The sequence below is a fragment of the Natator depressus genome, chromosome 6, assembly GCF_965152275.1.
Source record: "Natator depressus isolate rNatDep1 chromosome 6, rNatDep2.hap1, whole genome shotgun sequence".
In the NCBI taxonomy this organism is placed as follows: domain Eukaryota; kingdom Metazoa; phylum Chordata; order Testudines; family Cheloniidae; genus Natator; species Natator depressus.
The window spans coordinates 21,015,630-21,032,537 of record NC_134239.1 but is presented as its reverse complement, the minus strand read 5'-3'; the positions used below and the strand labels follow the sequence as shown (position 1 = coordinate 21,032,537).

The window sequence follows — 16,908 nt, the reverse complement described above, 5'->3', positions numbered from 1 at the left end:
TGCACTAACTAGCTGTTAGCGCCAGATGGAATTAAAGGTACTGGTTTTAAGCTATAGAGACTAAAATGGTTTAGAAACTGGTTACTCAATAAACCACTTATGCCAATTCAACTGCTTTATTTAAGGTAAATGGAACTGGCCATATGTGAATATTAAATTGGGAGTGGGGAGGCAGGGAAATCACTGTTTGGCACATGGTAGAAGGAAACTGACTTCTAACCTTAAGGGAGGCAGAAGCAGGAGTGTGATAATGGTGTGTAAAACAGTAAGCTAAACGAGATTGCAATTCCTTTCCCAAACGGTGCAGAAGTATACACAGGCCAGCATAAACTGAACAACTTGAGGGGTCACCGGTCTGTATATACCAGGGGTCTCAAACTCAATTTGCCTTCGGGCCAGTGCAGTCCTCAGATCCTCCCAGTGGGTCAATAATGTCACTGAAGATGGTGTTCAGAAAAGAAAACGTTTATATTGTATTTTTTATTTTGAATTTCTTAGAAATAATAAAGCTGTCATACAACTTAATACAACTCTTCGCCTGCCAGAGTTTTTAGTGTTTGCCAGACAACTGGCAACGCTTCAGTTCTGTCAGTTTGTTGCTGTTTGGCCTCCATGACTGAGCAGTTGAAACCTTCAGGATTGCAGCAAGGTGGGCGTCGGATAGTTGTGTTCGGTATTTTGACTTGTTTATATTCATTGTGGAAAAAAAGTGATGCTGCCTCCATGGCTGACTCTGCCCGGCAACTAATGATGATACCTCTGAACCTCTTCAGATTTCTTTTGGCCCAATCCTCAAATTTGACTAGGGCCCTCTGTATCCTATCCCTACCCTCCAGCGTATCTACCTTTCCTCCCAGTTTAGTGTCATCTGCAAACTTGCTGAGGGTGCAATCCACACCATCCTTCAGATCATTTATGAAGATATTGAACAAAACCGGCCTGAGGACCGACCCTTGGGGCACTCCACTTGATACCGGCTGCCAACTAGACATGGAGCCATTGATCACTACCCGTTGAGCCCGACAATCTAGCCAACTTTCTATCCACCTTATAGTCCATTCATCCAGCCCATACTACTTTAACTTGCTGGCAAGAATACTGTGGGAGACCGTGTCAAAAGCTTTGCTAAAGTCAAGGAAGAACACGTCCACCGCTTTCCCCTCATCCACAGAGCCAGTTATCTCATCATAGAAGGCAATTAGATTAGTCAGGCATGACTTGCCCTTGGTGAATCCATGCTGACTGTTCCTGATCACTTTCCTCTCCTCTAAGTGCTTCAGAATTGATTCCTTGAGGACCTGCTTCATGATTTTTCCAGGGACTGAGGTGAGGCTGACTGGCCTGTAGTTCCCAGGATCCTCCTTCCCTTTTTTTAAAGATGGGCTCTACATTAGCCTTTTTCCACTCCCCCGATCGCCATGAGTTTTCAGAGATAATGGCCAATGGCTCTGCAATCACATCCGCCAACTCCTTTTGCACTCTCGGATGCAACGCATCTGGCCCCATGGACTTATGCACATCCAGCTTTTCTAAACAGTCCCAAACCACTTCCTTCTCCACAGAGGGCTGGTCACCTCCTCCCCATGCTGTGCTGCCCAGTGCAGTAGTCTGGGAGCTGACCTTGTTCGTGAAGACAGAGGCAAAAAGCATTGAGTACATTAGCTTTTTCCACATCCTCCGTCACTAGGTTGCCTCCCTCATTGAGTAAGGGGCCCACACTTCCCTTGACTTTCTTCTTGTTGCTAACATACCTGAAGAAACCCTTCTTGTTACTCTTAACATCTCTTGCTAGCTGCACCTCCAGGTGTGATTTGGCCTTCCTGATGTCACTCCTGCATGCCCGAGCAATATTTTTATACTCCTCCCTGATCATTTGTCCAATCTTCCACTTCTTGTAAGATTCTTTTTTGTGTTTAAGATCAGCAAGGATTTCACTGTGAAGCCAAGCTGGTCACCTGCCATATTTACTATTCTTTCTACACGTCGGGATGGTTTGTCCCTGTAACCTCAATAAGGATTCTTTAAAATACAGCCAGGTCTCCTGGACTCCTTTCCTCCTCATGTTATTCTCCCAGGGGATCCTGCCCATCAGTTCCCTGAGGGAGTCAAAGTCTGCTTTTCTGAAGTCCAGGGTCCGTATTCTGCTGCTCTCCTTTCTTCCCTGTGTCAGGATCCCGAACTCGACCATCTCATGGTCACTGCCTCCCAGGTTTCATCCACTTTAGCTTCCCCTACTAATTCTTCCCGGTTTGTGAGCAGCAGGTCAAGAAAAGCTCTGCCCCTAGTTGGTTCCTCCAGCACTTGCACCAGGAAATTGTCCCCTACACTTTCCAAAAACTTCCTGGATTGTCTGTGTGCCGCTGTTTTGCTCTCCCAGCAGATATCAAGGTGATTGAAATCTCCCATGAGAACCAGAGTCTGCGATCTAGTAACTTCCGTGAGTTGCTGGAAGAAAGCCTTGATTCACCTCACCCCCCTGGTCCGGTGGTCTATAGCAGACTCCCACCACAATATCACCCTTGTTGCTCACACTTCTAAACTTAATCCAGAGACTCAGGTTTTTCTGCAGTTTCATACTTGAGCTCTGAGCAGTCATACTGCTCCCTTACATACAGTGCAACTCCCCCACCTTTTCTGCCCTGCCTGTCCTTCCTGAACAGTTTATACCCATCCATGAGAGTACTCCAGTCATGTGAGTTATCCCACCAAGTCTCTGTTATTCCAATCACATCATAATTCCTTGACTGTGCCAGGACTTCCAGTTCTCCCTGCTTGTTTCCCAGGTTTCTTGCATTTGTGTACAGGCACTTGAGATAACTCGCTGATCGCCCCTCTTTCTCAGTATGAGGCAGGAGCCCTGCCCTCTAGCGCACTCCTGCTTCCTCCCGGTATCCCACTTCCCCACTTACCTCAAGGCTTTGGTCTCCTTCCCCCAGTGAACCTAGTTTAAAGCCCTCCTCACTAAGTTAGCCAGCCTGCTTGCGAAGATGCTCTTCCCCCTCTTCGTTAGGTGGAGCCCATCTCTGCCTAGCACTCCTCCTTTTTGGATCATCATCCCATGGTCAAAGAATCCAAAGCCTTCTCTCCGACACCACCTGCGTAGCCATTCGTTGACTTCCACGATTCGACGGTCTCTACCCAGGTCTTTTCCTTGCACAGGGAGGATGGACGAGAAGACCACTTGCACCTCAGACTCCTTTATCCTTCTTCCCAGAGCCACGTAGTCTGCAGTGATGCGCTCAAGGTCATTCTTGGCAGTATTATTGGTGCCCACGTGGAGAAGCAGGAAGGGGTAGCGATCCGAGGGCTTGATGAGTCTCGGCAGTCTCTCTGTCACATCGTGAATCCTAGCTCCTGGCGAGCAGCAGACTTCTCGGTTTTCCTGGTCAGGTGGCAGATAGATGACTCAGTCCCCCTGAGGAGAGAGTCCCTGACCACCACCACCCCCCTCCTTCTCTTTGGAGCGGTGGTCGTGGAATCCCCAACTCTAGGACAGTGCATCTCATGCCTTCCAATCGGCGGAGTCTCCTTCTGTTCCTTTCCCTCAGATGTATCATCTAGTCCACTCTCCGCATTAGTACCTGTGGAGAGAACATGAAAACGGTTACTCACCCTTATCTGCGTTGCTGGTATATGGACGCTCCGCTTTCTTCTTCTGGAGGTCACATGATGCCAAATTTCTTCACCGTCCTCCTGTCCCCGCTGCGCAGCCTGCTCTGAATCTTCAGAATGTTGTGTCCATAGAAGCATATCCTAACGTTTGTCCAGGAAATCTTCAGTTTCCTCTTATGCAACGCAGGGTCGATACCTGTTGCTCCAGACCTTGAACCTTCTCTTCCAATATGGAGACCAGCTTGCACTTTGTACAGACAAAGTCGCTTCTGTCCTGTGGAAGAAAGACAAACATGGCACATCCAGTGCAGGTCACAACAGCTGAACACCCCCCCATCCATATTACCTTCCTTCTACGAGCTTCCTCAGGAGTTGTAGTAACTACTCAGAAGCCGGCAAGATGTAAGCCTGAGTGGGCTCTCCCCAGGCAAACTCCCTCTGTTAGCCGCTCTGCTGTTCGCTGCTCAGCTGGTTCGCAGCTGACTGGCTTTTTATACAGTCAGGCCCACTCTAGGCTCACCTGGAACACTCTTCAAGTCTGGGAAAGGTACTGAGACCAAAGCTCTGCATAGCTTGAAAGCTTGTTTCTCTCACCAACAGAAGTCAGTCCAAAGATATTACCTCACCCACCTTGTCTCTGAGCATTCAAAGTACATAGCAGGTGGGCACTGTCTCCCTAACAAAGTGACATTGAAAACAGAAAAGAGTACATGCAAGCAAACCAGCGAGTAGGCATTCAGACTACATAATTTTGTAGAAAATGCATTGCAAACATGTTGGCTGCATGTTTTCAAGCTACACACACAGTACTTTGGTTTTCAAGTCCAAAACACATTACTTGCATGCTGCAGTTAGATTCAGAAGAGAGAAACTGTTAGCTAAGTGGGAGCTTGGCTTGGATAGGCTCATGACACTATCTGGCAATCACAACCTTCCACTGCTTATGGAGGGGCTGGTCTGTCTTGGCCTGAACAGCTTTCTGGGATCATTTCTCTGCACTCTTCAAGGAAACAGTGTTTGATCTTTGCCTGGACATTTCTAAGCAGATCAGCCATGTTTCTCTCTCCATGTCAGGACACCTTCCCATTCCACTCTGCAAAGAGCTTTGGGGGAGCACTGCTTTGAAGTGGCTGACAGCATATGGCCCTGGATGACAATGAGTCCTTTCAACAGCTGCCTTCTCTAAGCCTTCAGTGCCTTCGTGAGCAATTTATCTGCCAAGACTCATCACTGCCTGTAATAAATTTAGCAGTCTACTACACGATCCCTAGTTACCCAGGCTTCCCAAACCATCCCATATACTCCCCATGGTATAAAGTGAGAAAAAAATATCGACAGACTCACAATTGCTATGGGGAATCTATAAAGGGCAAAGTTTCACAGAGTTGTATTTATCTTTTGATGTCTGCTAATCCCTTAAATCTAACAATGTTTATGAGTTTATCATTATTTATCAGTGACTTTAGCTGGGGTATCCATGAGCGCCATCCCTTCTACACCTGCAAGACTCACCATGGTAAGGAAGAAAAAAGTGGACAGCAGAAGATATGTTTGCAGAACTGCTCAAGAATTCCAATTCCGGAGTCTGAGACACTTGAGAATGGAGCGACCATAGGCTGGAGGAAACACAGAAGGACGAAGAGGTATACCAAGACATCACGCACCTCCTCCCACAACAAAGATGCTCCAAAACATTATGGAGCAGAACATCAGAAGGACTACATCCCAGCTGCCACTCCACAGCATGGACAATTCCTTCTTCCAGGGAGTAGGGCCATGCACACACACACCCCCCCGCTCCCTCTATCAGCTTCTTTAGGGCACCAGCATTCTCAGCAGCAGCATCCCTTCCACTATACCCCAGTGAGCAATAAGGAAAACTGTTCTGAATACACCTACACTGACATGTGATGCAGCCCAGAGAGATCAGTAGTTATTACTGAGAAGTTATTATTGTATAATAAAGTTCAATTTTGTGAAAACCATGATTTCCTTTGTCTTACAATACAGAGATTTAACCCCCCCAGATCAGCAGCCCCCTTCATCCATGAACAATTCATAAACCAGCTAACTACTGTATGTGCAATAAAGTAACACTGTCTGGCTATAGCAAACTCTCAGAATGTGCTCTTTAGGCTTTGCTCAACTGCACAGCAGCGTGGTGGGCTCTAGTAACTGGCTTTGTGTCATACTGCATGAAATCAGAAAACAGCCTGTCCACCTCCACCCTAGTGGAGACATTTCTCTTCTGGCCTTGCAGATGTTATGCGAAACGCAACATGCAGCAATGACAGTAAGAATATTTGGCTTGCTGAGATTGGTATCCACCAGCCCTTTGGTATGCCACTGGCATACTCCATGGTCATCCTGCACCTTCTCAGGAGACAGTTAAATCTTTCATTGTTGCAGTCCAGGTTCCTGATGTATGGCTTCATGAGCCATGGAAGGGTAGGTTGGGTCCCTGATAATATCAACCCCACCAAACTGAATATACTGTTCTGGGAAATGTGTCCCTGCTTGCAGCTTTTCCAAAGTCTGTATTCCTAAAGATGTGAGCATCATACACCTTTCTCAACCATCCAATGTTAATGTCAGTAAGAGATCCAGGGTGATCCTCCAATGCTTGCATAACTATGGGAAAATATCCCTTTTCTCTTTATGTATATGGAGGCAAGGTGGGGAGGGGAAGGATCATCCATTTAATTGAATACATCTATTTCCCTCAAGTTGCCAGAGTCACAGTCCTGTGCAGCAGGACATGCTGAATGCCCTGGCACACCTGGATGATAGCCACCTCAATATAGATTTCCCCCCACACCGAACTGCCCATCAGCCAACAATATTTGTTTGATTTGCAGCTGTTACCTCCGCTGTCATTCATTCATTCGTTCGTTATGTCTAGGTACTCCTCACTATTCAGTTTCCCTAATGCATGGTTGGCTGCTGTGGCATTGCTACGGTTCCATAAAAAGGAAACAATCAATCAATCAATTACCCTGTCTCTGCACCAGGCAACAGAACTCTGCCGATCTGTTCAGCATCCAGGCTTCTGATGCTGAATTAGCAGAGAGATTGAAAACCAGCACAAAAAAGTAAATTATGGGATGGACCAGAGGATACTATCAGAATTAAAAGAGGGTGGGGGAGCACCAAAAGAAGAGGTAGATCATAGCATGGGACAGAAGGAAGTGTGGAAATTTGATCCCAAACTCCACAATTCCTGAGAAGAGTGCTGATGTCCCACAGTATCCTTCCACAAGATAATGTGCTGGATGGCAGTGCAGGGGACACTGGGAACACTACCCACAGTGCTGCATGTCTTTTGCCTATACAACCTGAGACTGTATGAGGACACAATGCACCAACAAAGGCAGCCAAGATTCAACACACTGTGCCAAAATAGCTATACAGGTAGCTGTATGCCAACAAAACTTTTGCCAGTAAAACTTTCTAGTGTAGACAAACCCTTAGTAATCCCATTTTTACAATAGCCTTACCATAATGACAATATTATTCTCATACATTGTTAAAAATTGAATGCAAAATAGTTTATCGTAGCTGACCTGTTAGTCAGTACAGTACTTACCACAGTTTACTACATAATCTCAGGAACCAGGAATCCAATGTCTTAGCTACTGGAGGCTGGGCATTACATAAGGCACATCCACTTCTGTGATTCTATTATCTGTTCCACTTAACACACTGCCTGATCATGTAGCTCTTGGAGAGTTTAAATTCTCAAACATGGCAAGGAGGATAGAGTATGCAGCAAATACTCATGAAGGGCTAAACATTAATCTGGGCCAATGTCTAACTCTGAGAATAGATGATGGGAAACAAAAGAAGAAACTGATATTCTACCGTTTCATTTGCAATCTACTGAAAATAAATTATGACTCCAAACTATTTTGAAGAGTTAATTTGAAAAGATTTTGTTTTCCTGAAGACTGGAAGCTAGCAAAAACCAGCTACAAGATGATGATCATCTACTGTGCAAATTTACCCACAATTTTAGGGGCGTTAGCAGAGGTGGGTGATCTGCAGCCACTTTGTCACTCCAGCTGGCTTTTCTATGCAGACACTGGAATGTGTGTTTAACGGGAACATTTCACGCATCTTCAATGTTTCGGTTGTATGGATTAAGTTGATCCATTAAACATGTTCTTATAATCTATTCTGATTTCCCCATGTCTCTAGAAACTAAAGCACCCTAACAAGCCACATTTGTCAGAATCTTCATCCACCGTTTAGTAAAACAACTTGTATGACACAGAACATACAAAAAACTGCCACTTAACTCAAATTGAAGACATTTCAAAAGATCTGTGTGCTAAAATAAATAGTTCATCTGTTAAAATTTATAGATCATTTCCATTTCCTCCCCCCTCTTCAGCCCCAAGGGCTGTTCCTGTTCCTAATGGCCTTATATGAAAAACAAAACCCTGAAACTCTTAAAAAAAAAAAAAAAAAAAAAAAGATCAGTACTGTTATAACATATCCAGAGTGAAATCTTAAAATATAAACTAAATAAAACAAAGAATTCCCACTGATGCAGAGTTTAAAACTAGGTTTATAATTTCCTATTTTATTGGCATGAATGTAATTCTAAACTTAAAAACCCTTCTGGTAAGTTATCTCAATTTCTTATGACAAAATTTCTCACAACACACAAGTATTTACAACATATACATATTTTTTCAGTCCTTTACACTGGATTTCAAAAAGACAAACATTTGTATAGGTTACCACAGAACAAAAGCTGTGACTTAGGTTTTTTTTAATTTCATAAAACTATCATAAGTTAAAGTGAATAGATTTCTTTAAATTCCTTGTAGCATTTTACAAGTGCAACAGAAAACTATGAAGAACCAATTTAGGATAGCTGCAGTTCATTGGATAAATGATGCCTGTTGTAATCACATTGTTTCACAGCAAATTCTTGAAAAAATAAGCACCAATCATTCTTGCAAAGAACAATTTTTATCTAAAAGTATTGAAAAAAGTGTTAAATACAAGGTGTTTAATTTACATAACAAGCAATAAATACACCATATCCAAACTTTTATTCTGCATACTGCTACCCTTGTACATATAATGTACTAAAAAGTCAGCAAACTGTCAACACCTTTTTATTTCTTTTTTTTTCTTTTTTTAAAGAAATCAATTTGACTTCCAACCAACGGTTTGCTACTATAACAAAGGCCACAAACAGTACGTCTGGGACAGCATACAGTGTTAAAACTGACAAACTTCAAGGGGGGAAAAACATCTAGCAAATAAATTGAAAAGCCGTAGATCATTGCTGGTGATATTAACATATACTAGAAAACTTTAATATGCTGCTACTATGATTTTTTTAAATTATTGTTTAGTCAGATATTGTAAGAGCAAACTAATGCTCTTATAGGTTAAAAATAATTGTGTAGCCACATTATTGTGTTCTCATTGTCCTGCATGGAAAGTTTTGATGTCATTTTATAATTTTGCTTGAGCCTTTATTTTACAACAGAGCATTACCTCTTACTCTAACTCAGAATTGCACATAAAGAGGCTATTAAAAAGTACAATAAAAATCTGCACAAATCAGACTTGAGAAGAGTCAGTATGCTGTACACTTTCTACAATATTATGTTGATAAGTGAATAAACAATAAAGAAGTGCTGTTACTAAAATGTTCAGAAAGTTCTTCAGTTGAGGAATAATTGAATGGAATTTTTTTTTTTGTTTGTTTAAAAATGGACATCCTGGTCAGTTTAAGACCTATAAGCTTATGCATTGAGCCTCAAAGACTGATCTTCTCTTCTTCTAGAAGAAATATCAATGTCTATTGAATCCTTGCCAACTATAAGCCTTAATCGCTTAGCTGGAGGAAGAGGAATAAAATCATCTTCAAATTCATCATCATAGTCCTCCTCCTCCTCCTCTTCCTCTTCTGATGAAGATTCATCTGCAGTTTCCTCCTCATACTGACTGTAATCATCCACTTCCATTCTTGACTCCAAGAGAGAGAGCGTATCACTACAACACATGCCATTTTCATGAAGGTCCTCAGAGTATGTCCCCCTGTTTTCTTCGTCTCGTTTTAGTTGTATCTTTAATTTTGTTGAACTGTTGCCTGATCCTGAGTTAAATCCATTATTTAGCTTTGCTACATACAAGTTATTGTCTTTTTCATGGTCTTTACTTAATTTGATGCTTATTTTTGAAGAATTTATTCCATCATTTTCTTGGTCGTTTGCCTTGCTGCTGCTATCGTGACGCCTACGCAGGGTCAGTTTGGGAATCCCAGAACTATTTTCAAGGATTAATTGCGCATCATACCTTGTGATTCGTCTTTTCTTTTTACTTTTAGCAGTTCTAAAGCTGTCCTTTGCTTTGAAATTGTCAGATGTAACAATGGAGCAGCCACCAGACATAGGAATACCGTCCTTATATCTGAGGGCCATATCCACTACATTACTCCTTTCTCCATGTTCTGAATGAGAACTAATCAAATTTGGTACTTCATCTTTGCCAGGTGGATTATGTGTAGGATCAGCTTCTTCTATATTTGCAGATGATTTCACAAGTTTTCCTTGTCGTGATTTCTTTCTGGACATGCCCACATCATTCTTCTGGTATCTGACCTCCCCTTTATGTGATGTTCCATGAATCAGTTCATTTTCATGTATCACATGAGACTGCTGCGGTAAGATATCAGATCGAGTTCCCGTCAAGTTGTTTCTATAGGTATCCAACATATTTGGTTCAAGCTTTATGTCAGAGGTCTCCTTCAAATTCATCCTTGTTCTCATTGACCTCCTGGTTATGTATGTGCAGGGTGATATTTCACCATGCTCATGAGCACCTTTCACAGAATTCAGTTTATATTCTCTTGCTGCATGTCTTGTTAAGCATCCACTAGAGACTGCAACTTTAGCTGGTCCCTCTATTTCTTTATCCTTTTTAATAGGTAAATTTTTATATAGCACTACTTTAGGCTCTTTGAGAACTAAATTTCCCATTTCAAGCTTTCTAGAGGCATTCTTTTGCTCTAGCCTTTTGCACTGATTTCTCAACTTTATCTTTGAAAGTAAAGGCTTTGCAGGCTTTTTCAGTCTCTTTGGTACCCTGGAATTATTTATATGAGTTAGTTTAGATGAGGTAGAATTTGATGAAGCTGGAATTCTTGACATAGACTGTCTTGTTAATGCTCTACTCTTGCTGTTCTTTTTTACACCAATTGAAGATTTTCTGTTAGCTGCAAAATAAAAATAAAGAGTTAAAAATTATTTTTTAAAAAGACAAGTTAATTATCTGGCCTTTTGCCAGTACTGTTTAACTTTTTACTTAAAAAAAAAAAGAACACTTAATATTAATATAAATTTACAAAAATCAAATTTAAGTCAATGTAACATCATATAGTTTTCGAGCAGAAGAGAAGAGAAGTGATTCAGACCCCAAGGTACTGCCTTACAGTTACCAAAATACATCTAAAATTCCAGATTCTGGTGACCCTACACCAAAAGAGCTTATTTGTATTGTTTCTTGATGGCGTTACAGAAATCATCTTTGCATGTCACTGTCAAGTTTTGCTCTACATTCTTCAAGCACAGGAGAGGATCGAAGCTCTTTGTGTTCCCCCACCCTTTTGCTAGGGAGCTCAAATGACCGCCTTTTTTTTTTTTTTTTTTTTAAATGGTTTTGGCTCCCATCTCCTTCTCAGGTGCCACACTGTCTGTATCCTATACTTGGGTGAGCATGAAGGGATCGGTCTGCCTAAGGACAACATTTCTGAAGCGCTGTATCTACACATACTCTATGATGGCGGACACCACAGGTTTTTGGACTCAGTATATTTCCTGCCTTTTCTTCGTACTTCGATTTTTCGTAACAGGGAACCATTTAAGGAAGTTAACAGGAACAGTGCTGCTATGACATCCCAGGAGGAAGTGGGAGCAAGATGGAACCTAAATGTTTTAAGCAATTTGATATCTGCTTGCTAGCCAAGTCAAACTATTTAGCAATTTATGTCTCATTTTAGAAAATAAAGGTAGATATGACCGCTTACTGTTACATGAAGAGGATCTTTCTAGTACTTCACTGAATAAAAATCCTTCTGAATTTCTTTTGAGAGTATCAGCTGTCTGCATTTACTTCAGACTAAAAACTGAATTGACCAATCACTTTACTGATAGCAACAAGGTATATTATTGTCAAATTCTAGAATAGGATTGATGGTTTCTGGAGATATGAGAAACTGTCCCTAAAGAAAAATGACCATCAGTCTACATAATATAGACTCAAGTTATCTATTAATTTGAACACCATTTTTCCTACATAAGTCTGTGAATGTGTAATTCCATGGGCAAGTCAGTGATAGAAAGGTAAGGAAGATGAAATGTGATTAATGAAAAAATCAGATTCATAAATTTCAATGGCATCACCCTCTGCAGCATTGCTGGGGAGGATTCACTGTTCCCCAGCTCCCAACTCCATATTCTTCAGTTGGTGGAAATTTTGATAATACAATAGTGTCAAAAGTGGGTTGAGTTGGGTGTCATTCGAAAGCACTTTCTCCCATGAACACAATGGTACCAAACGTGACAAATCTAGAACAATTACGTAGGTATATGAGGAATTATGTAGGTATACATAGAGGAAATGTTTAAAAATAAAACTTTAAAAAAATGTACATTAACACAGGCATGTCAAACGTGCAGCGCTCACAGTTAAATTGTGGCTCTTGACTGACTAATGTGTTATCAGTCAACGCTCAGAACAGGAGGCTACCTGATTGATTTTGTTAATGTTACAGATTCTGATAAATGGAAAGAGTGCTTCAAGTTGATTTGCCATCATCAGCAAAAAAAAAAAAAAAAAGTGGTTCAGAGGTATTGATTATCGGCTTTGTTCATTATGCCAAAAGACCGAATGAGGCACTGGTTAAGACATTAGCATCCAGCCAGATATTCCTGGAGTCCATCTACAAACAGTATGCACACAAATTACGTAACACACATTAGATAATTTATTACAAAACTCTTTTTGCTTTGGTCTTGATCATTTTTAGGTATCAGTGGCGAGACAAAGAGTACCTACCGACTGGTAGCTGAACTTTTGGAGAATACAACCATGGAAGACCTGGTTAAACACAATGCTCGGTGGCACCTTACATGCAATAAGAAGTGCATTCATAAACTGAATTTGGCAAGGCTGGAGAGGAAGTACATCAAGCACCAGAAAAAAAGTTGAAAATGCCTGGACAAGTGCCAGCTGTGGGCAAGACTCGCCTTATACTGGGTCCCATTGCATGCGTTTCAAGAAGTACACCTGTTTGTTTTGTAGTAAGCCAGATGCCCAAAGGCATCTAGTGAGAAGTTTCAGCTTTAGCACATAAGAAACTATGAAGCAGTCACTCATAGCAAGAACACTGCATGGGAAGTAAAGTGGGTGCATGAGAGAGACCATGCAAACGACACTGCAAAATCACATTAAGTAGTACACCAAGAATGAACTGTACACTTGTATTCTGTGTTGTGATTGAATATATTTGAAAATGTAGAAAAAATATTTATAATAAGTTTAAATTGCTATTCTATTTTGTTTAATGGTATGATTAAAACTGCGCTTGTGATTTTTTAAAATCTTGTAATTAAAAAAATCATCATCATTTGACAACCATAAAATATACATCTGAGGAAGTGAATCAGACCGTGTCATGACACTAGACATGGGCCTTTACAGTCCTGTTCATCAGCTAATAATGTCCCATGATGATCTCTGTGGGCAGTGGATTCTGTGTCCTGACAAAATACACATATTCTTCGCAGTAATATGTACAATCGGCTCCTTTGCTGATTGTACTGGTATTCCGAAGATCTGGGTGATTTTGTATAGTGACAGTACTCTGAACCAAATTCTTGCAGGGAAAAAGCAGAAATGCGCTATGGATGAATAGACCCAAACACTTGTTGTCCTTCAAAAATGCTACTTAGATGTCTTCTTTGAAAAGCACACTAATGTGTTTGAAATGGATTCCCAAAGGGTACAGGATTTGCGAGACCAGTTCCACACACCCAGCGTATATTCTGCTCTCAACGACCTATTGTGCGGGATGGAGAGCAGCAGTATCACAGATCAAGCAGTTTGATCAGCTGAATAGGTGACAAAGCCAACTTTCATGATGGTGTGGTGATACATGAAGATGGTTGAATCTTCGTTGCTCTTTATTTGATTTGTCAGGTCTGCTAATTGGAATTTGCACCTAGCAGCCTGGAAGACTTCATGAAATACTTCTTTGCTTTAGATTTATCCAACTATTCTGCGATGAATGCTTGGTACCTCACTGAAAGAAGAAGTTTAAAAAAGTCTGACCCTCACATATGGGATAAATTTCAAAAAGGAAATTGGGTGTTAAAAGGTCGCCAGTTCCCTTCTGTGCACTTGGTTCAGACAAAGCCCTAGAACACAAAAACAGAGCAATGAAAGTCACTGGGGAGTTGGTGGGCATAACACAGCATCCAAGTGCTCTTTCCCAGTTTTTCCTGACAACATCAGAATGCCATCGAATTTCTAACAAAACATTAAGCAGAAACATTAACATTCTCCAGAAGTGATTAAGCACCATCTAAATTCATTAGGTGCTGTTAAATGCCAAGAAGGGGCAATTTTATAGCTACAGGAGAGCTTACTCACCTTGGCAACCCATTCACATGATATACTGGAACTCACTAATATCATGATGAAAGCAGTCTTCAGTGATGAGATCTCAGCATGATGTTGATCTATGTGAGACTTTGGGAAAGTACAAGTTCTCCAGCGAACAACAACAGATATTCAAATGTGATGGAACAACACACATGTGCCAGGTGAAAAGCAAATTAATGCACATCTCACATGGTCTTCCTAAGCAATGACCTACTGACATGCCCACTACCTCATAAGAGCAGAGGCTTTTCACTGGAGCAATCGGATGGTATGGTTGAGGTACAAAGTCTTGACAAACCAGAAATAATTAATACCTGCCAAGATTTATCCATTATGAGGCTAGAGAAAAGACTGGACCTATGACAAAATCCACCTCATGTCTGACAGGTATGCAGAGGAATAATTTAAAAATATTACCACAAAGAAGAGACTCCATGATATTGCACCTATCCAATACAAATTCACTGACTATGAACATCTCCAACTCACAATGAAGAAGCCCATACTCACAGGAAGGATGGGGCTAACTACATACCTTGCAGGAAAAATGCTGCAGAATGCAAAGAATTACTCAAAGAATTTCTTTGTCACATGGCGTAATGAAGCTGCTTCCTTGCACTGTTCAGTGGAGTTGCTCTGTAGTTCCCATGAGGAAGCTGACACTAAAATTATCTTGCATGCCATCAATGCCACAGAGAGATACTACTAAGCTCCAGATTTTGGCACAAGACAGTTGTTCTAATACTCTCCAAGACACAGTACCCAAGACTTCTGCAGGATTCTGTAAGATTCTGTTTCTGCGCCTGCTGTTTGGGAGCAGAATCACTGTATGTCCCTTAGAGATGTGTTTCTATCACTCAGCCCATTAAAAGCCAGGTACTACCAGGTTTCCACACCTGCTCAGAATGTGACACTACTGGAAAGGTATTTGATTCAGCCTCCAAATACTCTCTCCTCGCTCTAAAAGAACTTGAAATGGCTGAGAAAGTCACAGATGAGGTCATAAATGACCTGAAGGTGTTCACATGCTGAGTTTACCACTTGAAGATCAACATTACAACACTTGCAGAGCCACGTTGGTGGATGTTTTCCAAAAAGCAGACAAATGGAGAAAAATTGCCACCGACAAGGGGTGCATTTATACCTGCTAACAGGAGGGCAAATCATCAAACAGTGGAATGGCTCTGGGATGATCAAGCTTATCCAAAACTGCCCAACCCTATCGGGCATGGATGACTCTTGAAGGATGGACTGAAATGCTCCCAAATCAATCATTCAGCTAATCAAATGCTTGTGTGCATAGACCAGATGCTCGTCACCCTGCAAATGTTTGGCTAGCAACCTGCCTTGTACGGAAGTGTTGGAGAGCAGCACGGATGAGGATCAGTGTGACGTGTCCAACAGCAGTGCCCTAGATGGAGATGACACTGATGATGCCTTTGATGAATAAATGTTTTCAGTTCAACATGTCAAGGCTAATTTCCCTAGGATTATCACAGATCAATGCATCCCTGCATTAAAGTATAATTTTAAAAAGTTGATTTTTAAACATTTTTGGAAATATCTATCTACATTATTGTTCTAGGTTTGTCATTTTTGGTACCACTGTGTTAGTGGGAGAAAGGGCTTTTGAATGATACCCAACATGGCCCATTTCCAACGACATATCATCATCAAAATGGTCAACTAGCTGGAGGACCTGGGAGCTGGGATGGACGAGGAACAAGTCCCCACTGCCTTGCCACAGAGTGTGACACACTGAAATTATGATTCTGTAGATTTTTATGAATCAAATGATACCCCCCCTTATCATTCTATCACTAACTTGCCCACCGAATCAGATTTTACTACATTATGCTTAGATAATACTTAGTCCTGGCTTGAGTGCAGGAGACTACGCTAGAAGACCTCTCAAGGTTCCTTCCAATCCTACGATTCTATACTCCCAGACTAATAATGTGGGTTTCTTTACCTGCCTGAAGTTCTCTTACTCATGATCACTCATATTTCCTGAAATGTACTACTATATGTGGCATTTTGAAACACTGAGTAAATACATACAGGCATACTAAGACATTTTGTACTGTGGTATGCTTTGAAACAGGAGACCTATAGAAAATTGTGGGTACAAATACAATCTTTATTTCTTAATTTTTTTTATATTATACATATAAAAAAATAAATGAAAAGCCTATATGTTATTGTGTCTCATCAACATAAGACAGGAACTCCACTGAAGTGAGAACTTTCTAATATTAAGAAAACAAAGCCTTTTATAAAAAAGTTTTCCCTTTGCTTACTTGCATTAGCTTTTTCCTGAGTGGTATCTGCATCAGTGTTAGAGCTGACAGACTGGCTGTCTGAGTTTTTGCTGCTGTCACCCAACTTTTTAAGCCTGTTTAAACGTTTATCTGTTTCTCTCAGTCCATATTTGCTATTGATCACAGGAGTAGGTGCTGGAAGTCCCACTCTTGATTTAAAAGCACCAGTTCCACGTCTATAAAAGAGAACAATACATATTAACAACTCGATATAGTAGTAAGGCTGTTTGATGGCATATAACATTTGAATCCCAGGTATATTTAGAGAAGGTAAGTTGATGCAACT

At 41.2% G+C, this 16,908-nt stretch overlaps 1 protein-coding gene across 2 annotated transcripts in view; it reads right to left on the bottom strand.

Annotated features, from left to right (window-relative positions):
• Positions 1 to 8,183: 8,183 nt before the first annotated feature.
• KMT5B (lysine methyltransferase 5B) overlaps positions 8,184 to 16,908 on the bottom strand; it is a 47,203-nt gene continuing 38,478 nt past the window's right edge. For both annotated transcript variants that reach the window (XM_074954732.1, XM_074954733.1), the window contains exons 9-10: positions 16,602 to 16,798; positions 8,184 to 10,852 (exon numbers count right to left, since the gene is read on the bottom strand). In XM_074954732.1, the coding sequence (XP_074810833.1) occupies positions 9,381 to 10,852; positions 16,602 to 16,798 (1,669 nt within the window). In that variant the 3' untranslated portion in view covers positions 8,184 to 9,380. The remainder of the gene's footprint in view (positions 10,853 to 16,601; positions 16,799 to 16,908) is intronic.